The following is an 18,216-nucleotide window of genomic DNA, read 5'->3' as shown; positions in this document are numbered from 1 at the left end:
TTTCAGCAAATTCTGCTCCACTTATATGGGTAAAGATAATACACCATTTTAGTATGTAATACTCCAAGGTCATAGGTCAAAGATCAGACATCTGCATGTTGTAATAAAAGGTTTTTCTACAGCCATTGCCCTTCGGGGGAGTTGTGCAACTTTGAATGCTCTTGTTAATATGTTGATATATAAAGTAACATGACAAAGATGCCACATCTTCATGCATGCTCTGCTCCGTGCTTTACTTTTCCTCTTTTGAATCAGGTCGCCTCTGCTACCTTGCCAAAGCTGCCTTTCCCGAGCATCTTGTGCAGGGTGAAGTCGTCGATGGTAAATTTGGGTTGGTGATCTTTCCTCGGGACAGCGTACAGAGGCTCTTCTGGAAGCACCTCGCTGACCGACCTGCTGACATCTCCTGGTCCCTCCCATGAAACACCCTGATAATCTGCTACAAGAAGCAGGTTGAGAAACACAAATGACATAAAGTATGCACTATGTATCCCTGCCTAACGGAAAGGAACATTTTAGAAGTTGCATACCTTTGCTTGCAGGTGTAGCTGTGGCTGGTAAACCCATAACTAGCCCGGATGGTGCTCGCACCACTCCCGGCTGGGCAACACTTACTGGACCTTCCCGACCAATAATGTCACTGTCTCTGGTACTTCTCGCCTTAAAGCAAAAGGTAGATCCAGTTTCAAAATGAAGTTTTCCACAGTAAAATATTCCTTAATTACTAGTATTAAAGGGGACAATTATGTTCTCTTATTTGCTTTACTTTTTCTTATGTTATCTAGTGTTACACAGTCTTATGTTAGATCTTCTCATTAAACAAAGTTTCATATAATGAAGTCTTCCTGTTAGAGGTGCATGATGTCACAGAGATGGAATATCTCGTGCTATTCAAGTCTTCTCTTTGCAAGGAGCAATCAGAAAGTTGGCTTAAAGGAGGAGAAGTTAAAACTTCTAATCAAGGATGAATTAAGGTGCATCACCAAAACTCAGTATCAGATCAATTGGGATTGGTAAAGGAGGAGCCAGGGATCGAACCATCGACCTTCCGATCAGTAGGGTAACCTGCTCTACCTCCTGAGCTACAGTCACCCCCAGATTATTTCATCAGATTATTTAATCATGCAAAGTTACTCAGCTGGAACTGAGGAGAACACGTCCCTTTTAAGAGGTGTTTAAGTCACTAAAAGCAGCATAAAAACGAGGAAACAATTGAACTGGTTGAAGGCATTTCTGAAAGACTGCACAGCTTCATGTACCGAAGGTTTGTTGGTCTCACCTGCTGCTTGCTCTCGATGACTGCCAGAGCTTCAGCCATCAGTTTCTGGTTGACCCCGCAGAGGTTAGCCACTTTCTTTTGGCATTTATGGTGGACGTTCATGCTGCATTCTGCACAACATCAAACACAATGTAAACTCAGTTGAACACATAAAGAACATTTAAAGCAGTGCAAGATGGCAATATTTACACTATTATTAGTTATGCAAAAGGTAATGTATCAGCTTTTACTTCAGAATGGGGCAATATTAAAATTTATAATGACAATGACAGAAAAAAGCACTTATATGTAAAAAATGTTGCTAAAGAGTCCAATTTCTTTTTCACTTGATACCTTTTTTTCATGTCACACGTTCTTTAATGTTTGCACATGTTCCTTATATAACTGTGCTGTTTCTTAGCAAACTCTCACACATCTACAATAATAATGTTTCCCATTCCTAACCCCTCAGTCAGCTGGCTTGTACTGGAAATATGATTAATTTCACAGGGAGAACTTTATACTTTGCACCTGCTGTGGCAGCTGTGCTGTGTTTCTGTTCAACAGGCCAACACATGCAGCGCATATTTATGCTGGGAAAGGTTTGAACGCCCACTGTTGTCTCAGCTACTGGAAATATATTGAGTAATGCTGTGGATTAAATGATCATATCTATGTGGTGAAAACCATGTTTTATCAAATTTTGTCAAGTTGAATTTTTCAGATCAAGGTAAGGGAGCTCCATAGTTTGCTTACTGCATGTGTTTCAGAGTGTGTTGATGGTGTTGTGAAGGAGTAATATAGCTGTGCCGAACCAAGAAACCCTTTCGTGGTAACCTGTGAAAGCCACTGCTGCAAAATTCTTTGACGAATGACTCTTTCTTCCTCGATGATTCGGGCCTTAAAAGTCCAAAATAAGGAAACATTTGCAATGCAGCGTAAGCCATTTAAAACCCACAGATATCTGCATAATGTTGTCTAGAACATTTAATCTTTTGGCAAAGGGGTTTCCCTGCTGCTCGGCGGTATCTGATCAACTGTGCTGAAAGGCAGCTCCCAGAAAAACGGGACTAATTTTAGAGTGAAGAATTAAAAGACTGAATACCACAGAGCTTGTAACTTCAGTCAAAACTGTGCCATTTTAATTTGCTTTTTGTCACTTAGTCTTGTGTCTGAAAACACAATTTTTGGTAAAGAAGTCAAAATACCTTCATCCAACTAATCCCACATAACCACTCCTCTGTCAAACACACTCAACTGTATAACGAAGCACAAGAAGTTTGGAGGAAATGACATCTGTAAGAATGCCATGACTGGGCCAACCTGACCGAGATCGTACCATTAGGATGCTGGAGCAGGGCGTTGCCAGAGCAATGAGTCCTCTAGACTCAGCTGAGCTATAGTGCTTTATTTTGAATGATCCATCCATGCAACCAAGTCCAGGCTGCCTTAAATTCTTCCAGGGGGAGACACTGACACATTCCCAAACCAGCTTGACCGTGTCCTGGACCGCTGCAGGGTCTCTTCCCAGTATAACATTCCTGAAACGCCTCACGTAGGAGGGGAACAGGAGGCACCCTGGCCAGACGCTTGAACCACCTCAACTGGCTCCTTTTGATGTGGAGGAGTAGAGGCTCTACTCTTAAACGACCATCAGTCTTAGTCTTTAACGGTACGCCAGCATCAGTTTTCCTTAACTCTTAAACCAGGACCTTTCAGTTCCTAAACTGAGCTAGAAATAAATTTAATGGCGTAGTGTTGCGTTATGAAAAATTTCTGTTATGACACTGTATGTGTGGCTTTATGTCTGTGATGTCACTGCTGTGTTTTGTCTTACCCTGCAGACATTAAAAAAAAAGTATAAAATCACACAAAACAAACAAACCAAAACAAAAAACTCCCGCCTCTCACCCTCACATTTGAGCCCCTGCTTGGCGAGCCCCCACAGCAGAGTCCCGCAGTGCTCGCAGAAGGTGGGACTTTTGTAGTTGTAGACTTTAAACCTGTGAGGCATGTCGATCTTGAAGCGCTCCTTGTGGATCTAAAAACACATCGCACACAGATTGACACGGAAGGCGTCAGTAACCAAACACCTCTCATATGTAAACGGCGAGATTTATTTATTGGCGTTAAATTCTCTCATGCTTTCGTACACATGAACTCTCGCTGACATGGAGCTGAGGAGAAGTGAAACGAGGGGGAGAAGATGACATGAGACCGGAGCGCCTGGTGTGGTGATACCTTGGCACAAAGCAACTCTTTCATTAGTAAGCATCAGAACCATCAGCTCACACACTTCACTCTGTGTCACCACTTGTGGAATTTCTGTCGGACTGGAAGAGATGTGCAGCGTCATGAAGCAAATCATGTGAAGCAGACACTCACCATTGTTTCCTTGCTGTTTATGGCTGAACCAGTGCATTTGGCGATAACTTTGTCTATGCATTTTTTGTGGATTGCTGCATTGCACTCTAAAAGACAGAGAATAACCACGTGAGGAAGAGTTACGAAGGCTAATTGGTAGATTACAGGACAATGAACCGACACTCACGTCTGCACTGGTAACCCTGCTTGTTAAGACCCCTGCAGTGGAAAGAAAGAGAGATGAAATGACTGATACGATTGGGAAAAAAACAAGACTAATGTGAAGATTTGTGACTTCTTGGTCTTTTGCATACCAAACAAACTCTTTGCATACAGAGCAGAAGGTTGGCTGAGGAAAGAACGTCGCGCTGAACTCGTGACACTTGACCACGTGAACTTTGGCCTGCTTTATGGCGCCGCGTCGCTGGTGGAGGGTGAACAGACCCTCTCTCTCACGCTCGGACTCCAGGTCTCCGTCTGTGTGACCCACAGCATCTGAAACACGTATTACAACTTTAATTTCAAAGAAGAAAAATAAAACAATGGAAAAAGGTACAGTTTTATTCGGCTTCTGTGGACAGAGTGGTGAGACGCCGCTAAGAACACAGGATTTCACAGCAAAGTTTCAATTTCTCACCTCCTGAGATGTGTTTCTTACTAACAGCAGATTTTATGTTGAAAATAAATCTTTCCTTTTCAGCATTAAAAGCCTAGATTTCTTTCATTAAAGCTTCTTTCACTTACACTCATGTTACAAGGGGTCGCCACAGCAGACAGCCTCACCTATCTGAGTTGACATTAGCTTTGGTTGAAAATTAATTTCATGTTGAATTTTTTAAAATTTCACCTCAGTTGACTGATTATACAATTTGTGTTTATGAACAGCTGAGTAGGAACAGCTGTTTTAGTAGCTTGTGAATGCAGATTGTGGACGTTATGTGTACGGTTTACACTGGTTGTTGTTTGCAAACTAACTTTTGGGTTTGGGTCAGGAAAAGACTTGGTTTGGTTAGCTAGCAGCCTTCTGTGGTCACCTGAAGTTTGCGTGCAAGATGCTGACTTGCCGGCATGCACCTGACCACTACTCCACTAAATGCTAGTCAAGGTGTGAAAAGTGCAATGCAAGCTGGACCTTTCACCTACATTTGCATTTTTTGAAGCATGCTGGTCGCTGTGAGCGAAACACGTTCTGTTTCTGATTTGTGTCTTGTTCAAGTTTCACTGCTGCTCGGTGCTCAGTTTGTGAGTGTTTGTTTATTGTCCAGTTAATCTTTACTTTAGTTTTTATTAACAACATCGGAGAAGCGGGCTGGACATTGTTTCCAGGGAATAAATTTCATGTTTAAGAATTCTTTTAAATCTTTTTAGCGATTACAAAAAAAAAAAAGTGTTACAGAAAACATTCGTCGAGGGAAGAGTTACAAACGTCCTCCTCTGAGATGCGTTTCTCAGAGTAAATGGCTTCAAACTGTTGCTTATATTTAAAAAACTGGTTCTGGTGATCAGTCTGTGCACATGGACAGGACACTGTATTAACAGTCAATGAGTGAGCAAATTAGTTGCAAATAAAATTGTTGTTGGATTAAAAAAACAAAAAATGTGCATTAATTTCTTTGTTATCAATAAATCTGTTATTTTTTTTTGCTTTGTAATCGCTGATCTGTTGGGACCTCTGTTGTCTTTTCCACTCAGCTTGTGTTGCAGTTTCTACTGTCATCACCCATCATAGTGTTTGGTATTAGATCAAGCACAGTCATCATGTATGACTAAAAACTGACTGACCAAAGCTCAGTATGACTTTCATGTGTTCTAAGAGAGCAAACATGCAGAAAATGATCCTAAAATGTTGAATTATTCCTTTAAAACTGCTTTAAACACTGCATGTGACTTTGAATCAGCTCAAAATGTTAAATTTCTATCATTATCCTTCAGTTAGAGACAGGAAGACACCAGTATGTGTTTGCTCGTTGGAGGAAGTGTACCCATCACTATGCCACCTGTTGTTCCCTGCAGTGATTTCCTGTTTGCTTGGTCTATATTTACAGACACACGAGACAGCTTCTTACTTCTGAGTCTCAGTGCTTGGCATGGTGTTAATGTCAGGAAGGCACCAGTGAAAGCACAAAGCGCCCGCACAACCAGCTTACAGCCAGCAGGGGGCAGACGGTCAAAACTCTTATTTTTAGCTTAAGAAAATCTAATTATGATGAGACACTTACGGGTGCGCCTTCGACAATGAACATTCACAGTCACTTTTCTGTATTTTTACACCTACTTGATTATTAATAATCCTCTAGGACACAGTAGCTGGCTGCCAGCTACTTGTCTGGCCGCACAAAAGTGATGAGCACGCCACTTTCGGCATTTATACAGGAATCTCATTAATACTGAGAATAGAAAGGGAAAAACAGGGTAAGACAGAAGTTAAAACAACAAAACATAAAACAACTGGTTTCTGTATTTTTAACACACCTGCCTATTTACTCATAAAAACCTTCAAATAAATACTAATTTAGTGCATATTAAAGTTTAGCGGACCTATGTGCATAATTCTAGAAGTGAAGCTGATCAACTCTGAGGAGCACATAAAGAGGGACCAGGTGAGAATTTCACAATAATGCAAGAAGGCTCTCTGTGAATTCAGTATATTTTAAAATGATCATTCTCATTGTTTCTAATTTTATATTATCACGTCACTCTTACATTCAGACAAGCAAAGACTAAAAAGGTGAGTTTTTTCTGATATCAGGCTCCTTTTAGGTCTTTCATGATCAAACTTACCTGTCACTTTTTTTATACAAAAGTTGGTGCTCTGACACACACAACAGCCGGTAAACGGTAACTGTCCCTTTTTAGAGACCTACACAGCTGACAGAGGTGTAATTTACAGGTTTAATAGCCAGGAGACTTTGTCTCGTGTCCCACAGGCACCCTTTGTTTTCCACTTTCCTTGCTTTTTGTTGTGGTTAATTACAGAATAATGCTGACATAAATGGAAAAAATATGCAATTAACTTTTGGTTTTCAAAATAATAGATATTTTTCAGGGTAACAAGTTAAAATGATTTGATTTTGTTGTTATTCTTCCTCGTGGATCATAGAAGGAACGGTGTGAACAGGTTTTAGACTGGGATTTGGCAGGTGGGGGTACATTAACAGTCTGTACAGACTGTGATCAGCTGTTCTGTGATGCTACACCCAAGCTCAATGCTCTTTGTGGATATAACCAACTGAATTCAACAAGATATAAGCAGATGTTACAGAAGCTATATGGCTGATTTCCAGCCCGTAGAGACGAGTGAGCTCGTGCAGCAGTCTGGAGCCATCTTTCATTTTGTATATTTTGCTATGAAAACGGGAAATAGGTGTAGAGATTTACTGAAATGTGTGTAAACCTACACGGCAACACAGTGTAATAGGAAAACAGTTTTTAAAATGTTAACAAGCGTTAACAAGTTTTTTTTAATGCAGGTGTGTTTTTACTGCATTGGCAGTGTGTTAGGGACTATTGTCAAGCTGAAAAATGAAGCTGTTGCCAATCAGACACTTTCCAGGTGGTACTGCATGGTCAAGTTACAAGGATTGGACTGAAAAAGAGTGAAAAAGTAGCTAAAGACCAACTTTGGAAGACCTTCAGAAATACTACAGATCAATCACTCAAAACAATATAAAAAAATCACAAAAAAGTTTGGCTTGTTGGAAAAGATCAAGAAATGAAGGGTGGCTCAAAATTTTGCACAAGACTGTATAAACTGTAGAGTTCAGAGACTGAATCTAATCAGCTTAAATACAGCTTGACGTCTGCTACCCTTAATGTAACCAGTCCAACATAGTGCATCACTGCAAGCTTTACCACAATACCACAAACTAACATGTGTAGCGTGCACTAAACAGTTTCCATGCAACCACTGAATAACAAAAAAATAGTAGAACTTCTTCTGCAAGAAACTTCTATTTTTTTAATGAAAACAAAATTCAGCAGCACATGATTAATACATCCAGTATCTCAGTATTTAAATCTGGTACGGTCTCCATCAATCATGCAGGATTTACATTTCCCATTTATAAACTTTCACTTGCTGAGCAGTCCTCATTTCTGAAAATAATCTTGTATCTTACTCTTCCTTCCTCTCTTTCTTATATGCTTTTCCTTCCTTCAGTGTTGCACATTAATTTTTTCTCTCTCTCTAGGAAGTAAAGCATCGCTGTCTTTAGCGTACAGACACATTGCTGTGTGGAAAACTGCACAAAAACAGTTTATCGGCTGATATTTGTTGAGCTGTTTGAAAAGTCGCAAGCTCCATTAATGCTCACGGCTCTGCTTCTTCTGCCACTAGTGAGATTCTTTGATACTGCGACCACAATCTTGCCTCTCCACTATGAAGGCATCACAGGGATAACACAAACCATGACCTTTACGTGTAAGCGGTCCTGAGATGCCATTAATTTCATGCACTAGGTTGCTTATTAGCTATAATTAACCATGATTTGAAGGGATTCCCATTTTAAACCCTGCATAATACAGATGTGGGCATCTATAAGCACTGAGCCTGTTAAGTCATTAGTTGGCACGCAGTTTGAACACACTGTCTCTGTAACGACAGACGACTGACTATGTAAAACCTTTTTTGCTTCCACTCACCTGTTAGATTCAGAAACTAAAAACTAGAGTCAGGAAAAGGTCACAATTTAAAATTGGTCTCTTCACACCCCGCTTACTGACAAAAGATGAGCTAGTAGTGACCATACTCACCACAACTGATATAATCCAGCGTGTCGGGGCAGACGCTTAAGGACAGGTTGTGTAAACAAACCACACTAGCGGTTTTGACAAACGGGCACTAATTGCCCCAGGGGTGAGGATGAGATGTTTCGCATCACTTATAGATTAGTCAGATTTTGAAATCCCTGGACTTTAAGGGCTGAAATGGTTTTTCTTCCCGTGTTTAAATCTTTCTACACAGTCGAACCACGTCACATGTAAATCTGAGTTTAAGCATTAAACCCACAGGCGACAATACTAGGCAACACTTCTAAAGCTCGTCCTTTGTGCTTCTGGTTTCTCTGTCCTGTCTTGTTAGTGCACAACACCAGAGGAGTTGCTGTTAGGCTGCTTCCTGAGACTACAGCACTGTGTGTGTGCCAGAGACAATTATGTAAACCACATAAGAACAAGTGGCTCTCACTGTAATTTTATCAGATTTTGTGAGGCAGTTCTTCTTATTTGGCTGCGAATTCAGTAAATAACTACCGAGGGGCAGCAAGCTGAGGTTTGAAGGTCTGATTCACTCACCACTTTTCTCCAGATAATATCTAGCCTCCATGAGCATGCGTCCCTGCGGCTTCAGCTCCAACTGAGAGAAAAAGAAACGAAGAACAAAGGGAGACAGAAACACACAAAAAGAGATATTTTAGGAAAGAAATTCATGAGAAAATGACAAAATGAAAAGGGAAGGATGTGAATTCAGGAGGATGATGCATATACGTCATGCTCCTTAGAGGCAGTGACACATGCAGACAGTCTGGCAACAACACACACGCATAAAGAACAGGCTGAAGGAGCGTATTTGATTAGTTTGGTTTAAGAGATCATGCCGTGAAATGTTGTGTAGTGCCACTCACAACCGAGTCTGTCCAGGAAGTGATCTCTTGCTCTCTCTAACAAAAAAAAACTCAGCAGATTTCACCGAATGACCTGCATCTAATTAAAAGAACAGCTTAGCCCAAATCCATGGCCCCAAAACAATCAGCAAATCTTATGTTGGACAGTTTCTTGGAGGAACTATTTTCTTTCTAGTTAACTACAGAAGTACAAGACGTAGGGGCGCATCTACCCGTGAAAAAAAGCATCATGCTTGTGACAGCTGTGACGAGATGAAGACATTAATGAAGTCCTGCCTCGGCTGAGCTGTAATGTTAGTTCTTCACGCTTCCTTTGGTTGGCAGATGTAGTACTCAGCTAAACAAAAGAGTCTATTTGGATACAAGCCTGTGGGAAAATCAAGCAGCAACCTTGGGGAAAAAAGACACACGTATGTAAAAAGAACAAAAACAAAAAAACCCACCTAAGCGGTCCCTCTAATGGCCACTTGAGGCTCACTCCAAAAGTGAGCCAGTCTCCATATCATCTATTGATGGTTTCTTTCTTTATAAAAACTGCACAGATGGTGACTTCTTTTTTATAACTCAGTCATTTGGATGCTGTTAAATCTTAAACTTTGGGGTGCAGCATCTTTGAATGACAGGTGCGTGTCAACAGCATGGTGTTGCGTCCCAGGCCACACCTCAGCGAATTCAGGTTGATGCAATTGGGGAAATGAAATAAAACTATCTCACAAATAACATGGCTCCAGCAAGGTTTTGTTTGGTAAAAAATTATAATTCATATTAATCCCACTTAAGCGTCAATTACATGACCTCTCAGCAACCAAGTAGTGAAAAATTCAACCAGTTGTTGTGAGAGTTTGGCTGCTGTTGCTAGGTAAAATTGGTCACAGCAAGGTACATTTTGTGTTTATATTGGCCACTAGTAGATTGCAGCAGTGCCCAAAGTTTGGTGGCTTCTCTGTAAACTGTTGCTAAACTTTGAAGAGTGTGATGCAAACCAGAAACTGAGACCATTCACGTTCAAAGTAAAGCCTGCACCCCTTTGAACCATGTTGGTTTTTGCAATATGAAACAACTTTTACTTTGAAGGTGAACAGTCTTCATTTGGGTTTTTTTCAGGTTTCTCTACTACTCAGTGATTAGTTAGCAAGTGTTTGCAGACAAGTTGGTGTCGTCCATGCAGACTATGGATGACTGTGCCAGTCTGCTAGCAACTGAAACCCAAGGAGACTCTTTTCAACTGATTTCACCAAAAACATCAACTTCCAACAACCACATGCAAACTGGTCAGGAAACACACATTTTTTCCTAACAACTGGAGGCTGCCCCTGAGTAGGTTACTGAATTGTCTCTAGGCCTGTGTGGCCAAGGGATGGGCAAGTTTATGGATACAGTTTGCTAACCAAGCTAGCTGTGTTAGTTGATAATATAGCACTTTCTCCTCTTGGTCAAGTATAGATGCTTCTGGCTTAACCCCCCCCCCCCAAAAAAAACAAAACAAAAAAAACAACAACAAAAAACAACTCACCTATGACCCAAACACAAAGCTAACAAAAAGCAGCATTCAGGAACCAACGGATAATGTGATGGTGGATTATATCAGTCATATATCTATATATAGTCTACAGTAGAAACCTGTAAACATTTCCCAAGAGATTAAACCTGTTAATGTTTTCCATAAAAGAAGCTGGATTTTGCTGCATGATAAGGGTTTATTTCTTATAATGATACCATTGTGATGTAGCCTTCTTTTCTCATATTGAGAGCAGTTATGATGCCAATAATTATGTCACAATCATAATATGATCCAGAAAGGTTAATAAAAATGTAATAATATCTGTGGTAATTAGTTAAAAACACTGAAGTTGTGCTGGGTGTTGATTGTAAGACGATCTGTGTTTCATATCATAAGAAAATAACGGTTGTAATAAAACAGAAATAAAAGGATTTTCTTGTTTGGCTTTCTGTTTAGACATGATATAAAATAATCTAAATGAGTTACCATGAAAATATGGGACAACTTTGTTCTCAGTACGTTGAAACGGTCACAGCAGGAGAAGCACAGATGTTGCTTGTTGATGGTGTTGTGTGCACTGGCTCATTGACTTTGCTTACTAGGACGTGGATTAGAGCCATCATTAAAGTAATTAATTTAACCGAGGCTTCTTTTGCTATGATCTAAAAGCCGTTAGTGTTTTGGTTTCAGTGCATATGATGATGCTTATTACAAAAAAACCTCTTATTTTTTTAATAATTTAAAGGAGGATTACCCCTTTAAACGCATCTGCACATCTGGATTTCTTTTTGCTTGCGTAACTAAACAGCTGGTCTGTCACTTCAAACAAGCGCACGCATCAATCCATCCTGATGCACTAACCCAAATCTCCAGCTTGCCGTTCTCCTTTTTGCACCGTGTTGCCAGCGAGTCCAGAGCTACCGTGGCCTCAGACTTGAGCTCGGCTGTCCGGTCTTTTACCATCACATGCATGATGCGCCCGCGGTGGACGTGGGCATCGAATGTGGTGCTCCAGGGCGGATACATGGTGGGCTTCTTCTGCTTGTACACTTGACCCTTCTCTGTAACGAAAAAAAAAGAAATAAAGTCCACTTCTTTATAGGTAGGACATGAGATAAAATTGACTCTTATTTCATTGCACAGAAGTCTTTTTGACAGCAGAAATCACTTCATAGTCCACACCACAGAGCTCCAGTGTTGTCAAGAAACTATTAAAGAAACAGATACATGAAGCACACTTCTACACACACTCCTAAGGATATTTCGACTCTATCCTCCACGCACTGTCCTGCTTCCAGAAATACTGACTACATTTACTCTTGTTTGAGCAGATAAAAAGCAAACAGCGCTCAGCTGTTGGTGTATTGCTCAGCTTCATTTTCAAAATGAAAAATTAGTTATTTGTAGATTTTGCAAACACCTACATTTTCAATTGGAATAAGTGGCTTCATGTTTCTGAGAATGAGAATAAGAAAGGTGGAAAGCATTAGGTAGATGTCTGCCAGGTGACAGACTGTATTTTTATCCATTTGCTCATGATGTGACATTTGATCAACATTTACTTTTAAAATATTGTGTGGCATACAGTTTTCCAAAGTCTGGCTTTTATCCAAAAGAGTACCACAAGCACAACTCCTAAACATCCAGAACTGAGTTAGCATTATTTGCTATGAATTACTTACAACATCACAATGAATTTTTTTAATTTATTTTTTTAGCTAGAAGACTGAAAGACAGTCTCTGGTTATTACATGTTTTACATGATTTGTTCTGCAGCCTCTTATGAAGTACCCCACTCATTATCTTTGAAGCTAGTTGGTGAAGTCCCACAAAATGTGGTTGCTAACAAGTGGCTAAATGGTTCTGATGAAGTTGTTGGGAAAATTTACTGTTACGTAGGTGAACATGGGAACTTTGCAGGGGTGGTGTTTTTGTTTACAGCCCACTGTTAGTGTTTTGCTTCTTGCAATTGCATTCATGCTTCAAAAAACATAAAAGAGACACCTGTTCATCGAGGCTATCTTGCTCAAATCTCATTAGCTTTTAGCCAAGGAAGTGGGGTGATGCTAACTTCCAGTTTGACCTACAAAATAAAAGTCATGCCTGCAGCACTTTAGAACATCTGCTGGGAATGATGACATTGCGTGTCAGGGACAGGTTAACCTGTCTTTTGCTACCTACACTTCGACCACTAGAGAAAATGTCATCACAAAATCACAAGCTCTGGAGATTTTGTCCCATAACAAATTTGAAAATACCACAAAGAAAAGAAAACACTGCTGTTTTTGACTGTTTTAACCATTACAGACACTGAAAAAGGAAATTAATAAGTTAATCTTAAGTGGTCTGGACAATTAAAACTCTTGTATTTGTCAGTGTAGAGAGATTTAACTACATATTTTATTCCCGAGATATTTAATTATAAGAAAAAGTGCAATTTAAACATTACATCTCAGTTTACAAAAAGAGGTGCTTTGAGCTTGAATTGGAAAAAAATAAATGTCTAACATTACAGAAAAAAACTCATCAAAAGCTCATTGCACATTCTGCCCTTTAATTATAAAATGTAAAATTCTAGTTAATTGACAGAAATTCTTTTTTCAAAAACTTTGGGCCCACTGCGAAAAATCACAAGTTTCTACAGTAGACAGTGAAAAAACAAAAAATGTTATTTATTTGTTTATGTATCAAGCTGCTCTTTAAAGCCAGATTCATGACCGTCTTTGATCCCATGTGCTTGTTAGTGCTGTTAGACATTGCACTATGTTTGAATATTTGACCACCCAGCAAGCAGATTATATCATCATTCAGAGGGCCCGGTGGCGCCAGTGTCCGGCAGCCTCGCCTCTGTCAGTGCGCCCCAGGGCGGCTGTGGCTACACTATAGCTTGCCATCACCAGTGTGTGAATGTGTGTGTGAATGGGTGGATGACTGAATGTAGTGTGAAGCGCTTTGGGGTCCTTAGGACCAAGTAAAGCGCTATACAAATACAGACTATCTACCATTCACTCTGAATGTTGACAGATTTTCAATTGCATCATATGGCTGGGAGGGAAAGAAAGCCTTTGTAATTCACATCTGCTGATTTTTCTCTGCAATAACATCTCATACATCCACTTACATAAGAGCCACATGCTATCCTGCTGCTTCAACAATAAAGCCCTCTAAGCTTTTTACTCCCAAAGTGAGCCGCTGCCTTCTCCATCTCATCGGCTCATTGCCTTTCTGTCCATCGCCTTTGCCAGCTGCTGTCAGAGCTGATTAAAGCACAAAGAGAGGAAAATGTGTGTTTGTCTCCCCAGACGCACAGGATTTATCAGACGGTGTCTTTTTTATTTTAAAGGTTTCCTTGCAGCATTAAGCAAAGAGCATGGTGATGTTTTGGCTCCATGCAGTTGTCAGTCTGTGTTCTTTGAAAAAGCACAAAGTGCTATTTAGAGTTTGTGCTCTCATGTCTTCGCTCTTTTGAAGGGGCTTACATTTCCCTCTCTGTATATACTGTCGGTAAAAACGCACAGAAACACTGAATGGGACAATGAGAAAGAAATCCATCCAATAAAGCAAATCTGTCTGCTGTGTTTGAGCTTCAGATCCCTGGCTCATCAGGTTTGCCTCATTTGAATAAAATTCTAAAGTGGAATTCACTAAAAATGATTCGCTGTTTGAACGACCTGTTGAGTTTTCATGAATACATGTCTCGCTGTCAGCGTAGTTTGTGAAAAGCAAAACCAACAATGAGCTGATTTAACTAACCAGTACTGTCTGTGCTTCCAAGAACTGATATCTATGCCACAGAGTCCTATTGTTGTCCAGGCCTTTTGAAAACACATCAGTGACATGAGAAATTCTCCTTGATTACCATAATCACAGACTGTATATAAAAAATGGACGTAGCCACTGCATCTTGCTTCCAGTGATCTTAGGACCTACCCTTGTCGTACCCTTGTTGTGTTCAGCAAGACTTAAAAGCAGCGATTGAGACCATACATAGTTCATATAAGAATTAAATAAGGGCTTAACTTTTCCAGACTAAATTACACAAGAAATCTAAAAGTGGAATCATTGGAAGCCTTATAAACTTCATTATACAGGAACAGACACGAGTTATTTGGCACAGCCATGCATACCATCATGCCAACGCTACTTTTGAAAAAACAGCACTGTAAGAACAGAAAATCATGCGGCTTTAAAGTGTTGCACTTGTGGACGACTTGCTGTGCTTGGCAGAGTCGAAAACGGAGAAACCTAAAGAGAGCCTGAACACACTCGACTAAAGGCGACTTCAGTCACTGTTATTTGAAGATGAAATAAGTCACAGTGAGCCAAAAGGGGCCTGATGGGAGCTATCTACTGTTTTTTTATTTTTTCTAATCAGCTCTTCATTTCACGCTGCCAGCGAGCATATGCTCCTCATAAACACTGGAACACTGTTTAACGTAATAAACGGCTTTTCCCTTTTTAAGGGTACTCTTTGTGATGAAGTAGTGGATGTCTTCACTTCATGTGAGTATTTCAGTTTAAGCACATCATAAGATCAATGACGCGTCCACTCTTTGCTTCTTCACAATGTTATGACTCATGCATTAAAAATATATACTTTTAATCCAAAGTAAAGTGAAACGAAACTAAATTACATTTAGTTCCCCGGTGAAAGTGTAAGTGAAACACACACACAGAGTGTCGCTCTGCTACCCTGTAGGACGAGCGTTGCGGTTACATTGAAGAGGAAAAGAAACATAAGGACCCTCCTCTTTCCTCTCAGTCACACACTGTGTTTAACTTTATCCTGCACTCATACTCAGCAGTGGTTAAACTTAGCCAGATGCAGAACTAAGATTTCTGCTGTGAGGCTATATCACGCTGGGAAGTTTCCCACAGTTGTGACACTGGATGTGAATCAACAACCCAAAAGAGAGCTTAAAGGGCATACTGGGCTTACAGTATAAGCCCATTAACATTTCTATTATTTAAAAATGTTGTTGAGTCCTTGAACATTCCTGCTATATGAGCCATCCAATACCTCAGATTCTGCAGACGTAGCCGGAAAGACTTGCTGGAACTGTATGTCAGCGTCCTTCAAAGTGAAAGTAAACATAGCTGATTCACTATGAAAACAGTTACAGATAATCAGTGAAGCGTTCTACGCTGTAACCTACTACCACAGTCACAGTCGACATTTTCTGTTCCCAACACACACTGTTGTTGCTTCACTGAAAACTTCCTGAGCATCACTTCCTGTGCTGCATGGAAAACCTTTCTTTCTTTCTTTTTTCTGGTAAAAACCCAGTGAGCATAGTGTGGGTTTTTATGGCAACCCTGTCTACAGAAGGGCTGCGATCCTGTGAAATATTAAATAATATTTAATAATAAACTTAGTGAGAATGAGTGATCTACAAGATGTTTCAATTCTAAAGGGGTCAGTCCATCGCAAATCAACGTGGGCCTTCAACATGACCGTCTCAGATTTGCATTTAAAAAAGTCTGCAGATGTTTAATGACTGCAAATATGTTGCACAACATATATTAAAAAGAAAAAGGTTTGTCAACCCACTTTTACCCCTTTGATTAACATGTGCGAACATGAATTTAAAAACAAACAAACAAATATTTTCCCTGATTTTTGTTCCCATCCAAATGAACCAAGATCTGTAATTTGGGACAGATATATTCAAAAATGTCAGTCTATGCTAATGTGAGATGGAATGACCCATATGTGAGCTAGAATAATACAAAGACGACATATAAAAAGAAATGTCATCCTTACGATTTGAATGTGAGCAACATACAGACCAGCAAAGTCACGTAACGCTTGACTTTCCTCATCAGGTTAGGATTTAGTTGCATATAAGCAGGCAATTTATTTATATAGCGCTTTCAGAACAACTCCCAGATGAACACACAGTGTTGTACACTTGACATGCCAGAAATGATACATTGAATAAGTTAAAAAAAATAAAATAAAGATAAAACATTTTAAAAAATAAGATGATAATTAAAATGACATTTAAAATAATAAAATCAGCACAAATAGCAAAAAATAAAATAGTATAAAATGATCATTAGAATTACATGTAAAACAATAAAATGAGCACATTAGATTTAAAACAATAAAATCAGGGTCATACTGTGTCATATGTCAAGGAGTAAAAATGGATTTTAAGACTTGTTTTAAAAGTGGACAGTGAAGGGGCCTCTCTAATGCGCAGGGGCAGATTGTTCCAGAGATTAGGAGCAGCAATAGAGAAGGCCCTGTCCCCTCTGAGCTTTCTCTTGGACCTGGGTACCTCCAGGAGCAGCTTGTCAGCTGACCTGAGAGACCTGGGGGGTGAGTAAAGATGCAGAAGCTCAGAGAGGTAAGTTGGGGCAAGACCGTTTAAACATTTAAAAACAAACATGAGAATTTTAAAATGAACTCTAAGATATACAGGCAGCCAATGGAGTGAAGCGAGGATGGGAGTTGTGTGTTCTCTTTTACGAAAAAAGATACCAGAGAGGTATTTAAGAGTCTTTAAGAAGGAAAAAAGTGAATGTTTAAAAAAACTGAGAATTTCATTATATATGGTAAATATATAAACAGCATGACCATGTAGTGGAAATGACTGCTTGGGCTCAGGAGCTCTTTATTTTTAACTCTGCCACACAAACAAATTAAACTACAACAAGATCCTGAAATTCCAGATCACTTTCTCTGGACACGAGCTCGTTAAGGATGGACTGAGGCGACTGGAAAAACCTTTCTTGTCATCAGACTGATTAGAAATTTGAGATATCTGTTTCTTCAGAGCTAAAGGCTTGTTCAGTTAAAAAGTCCGTGTCAGTGAGGATAAAGAGGAGTATAGTTGCTTGAGGCATGGGTAACATTTAGTTCTTAACATTTGTGAAGGCAGCGCTAATGATGAACCATCAACACACGCTGCCATCGTGACACCATTTGTTTCCCGAGGAGATTCAGTAAGATGGTGCCAAATCACATTTTGCATCAGTCTGCACAGCAGCATGTAAAAGAGTCCCGGTGTAAGCTGGTGGGCCCGCAGCTCACACCTCAAAAACATTTCACCAGTTTTTGAAACTAAAAAAATAGCCAAAGCGAGGCTGCTGATCATCTTAAAACCTACACCAAGCTTATAACACTGTCGGCACTGCAACGACTGCTCTCCCTAGGCCTCAAACACTTACACTCAGAGTGTTGCTGTTAAAAGTGGTGAGCAACATTGCACAATGGTAACCAAGCCCATGTTCCCACGGTAGCTGAAGCAAAATGAGGATAGCTTTTTAATAAAATTAACATTTCTAGCTTTTGACAAGCTGTCTTTATGGTATTTCTGCAAAATTCAAAGTTAAAATGAGTTGAAAATAATTAGATTCTGTTCCAAACTTGTTTTTGTGGAAACATGCACAGAGATTATTACTGAAGTTGATTCCTATATATAAATATCTAATATTTCAAAAAGTTAAAAAAGAAAGGATTAAGT

The 18,216-nt window shown here is 39.8% G+C and overlaps 1 protein-coding gene across 2 annotated transcripts in view; it reads right to left on the bottom strand.

Moving 5' to 3' along the window:
* The window catches only part of prkcq (protein kinase C, theta), a 37,311-nt gene that overhangs the window by 9,490 nt on the left and 9,605 nt on the right, over nt 1–18,216 (bottom strand). Inside the window, exons 3-11 of one of the 2 annotated variants that reach the window (XM_082509975.1) lie at nt 11,606–11,805; nt 8,915–8,975; nt 3,937–4,117; nt 3,810–3,841; nt 3,644–3,729; nt 3,170–3,299; nt 1,280–1,389; nt 531–660; nt 270–439 (exon numbers count right to left, since the gene is read on the bottom strand). In XM_082509975.1, coding sequence (XP_082366101.1) covers nt 270–439; nt 531–660; nt 1,280–1,389; nt 3,170–3,299; nt 3,644–3,729; nt 3,810–3,841; nt 3,937–4,117; nt 8,915–8,975; nt 11,606–11,805 — 1,100 coding nt within the window. The remainder of the gene's footprint in view (nt 1–269; nt 440–530; nt 661–1,279; nt 1,390–3,169; nt 3,300–3,643; nt 3,730–3,809; nt 3,842–3,936; nt 4,118–8,914; nt 8,976–11,605; nt 11,806–18,216) is intronic. The other variant, XM_082509976.1, reaches the window with a different exon arrangement.

The sequence above is a fragment of the Aulonocara stuartgranti genome (assembly GCF_965226115.1).
Source record: "Aulonocara stuartgranti genome assembly, chromosome: 17".
NCBI classification, from domain to species: Eukaryota; Metazoa; Chordata; class Actinopteri; order Cichliformes; family Cichlidae; genus Aulonocara; species Aulonocara stuartgranti.
This window is presented reverse-complemented; position numbering and strand designations above follow the sequence as displayed.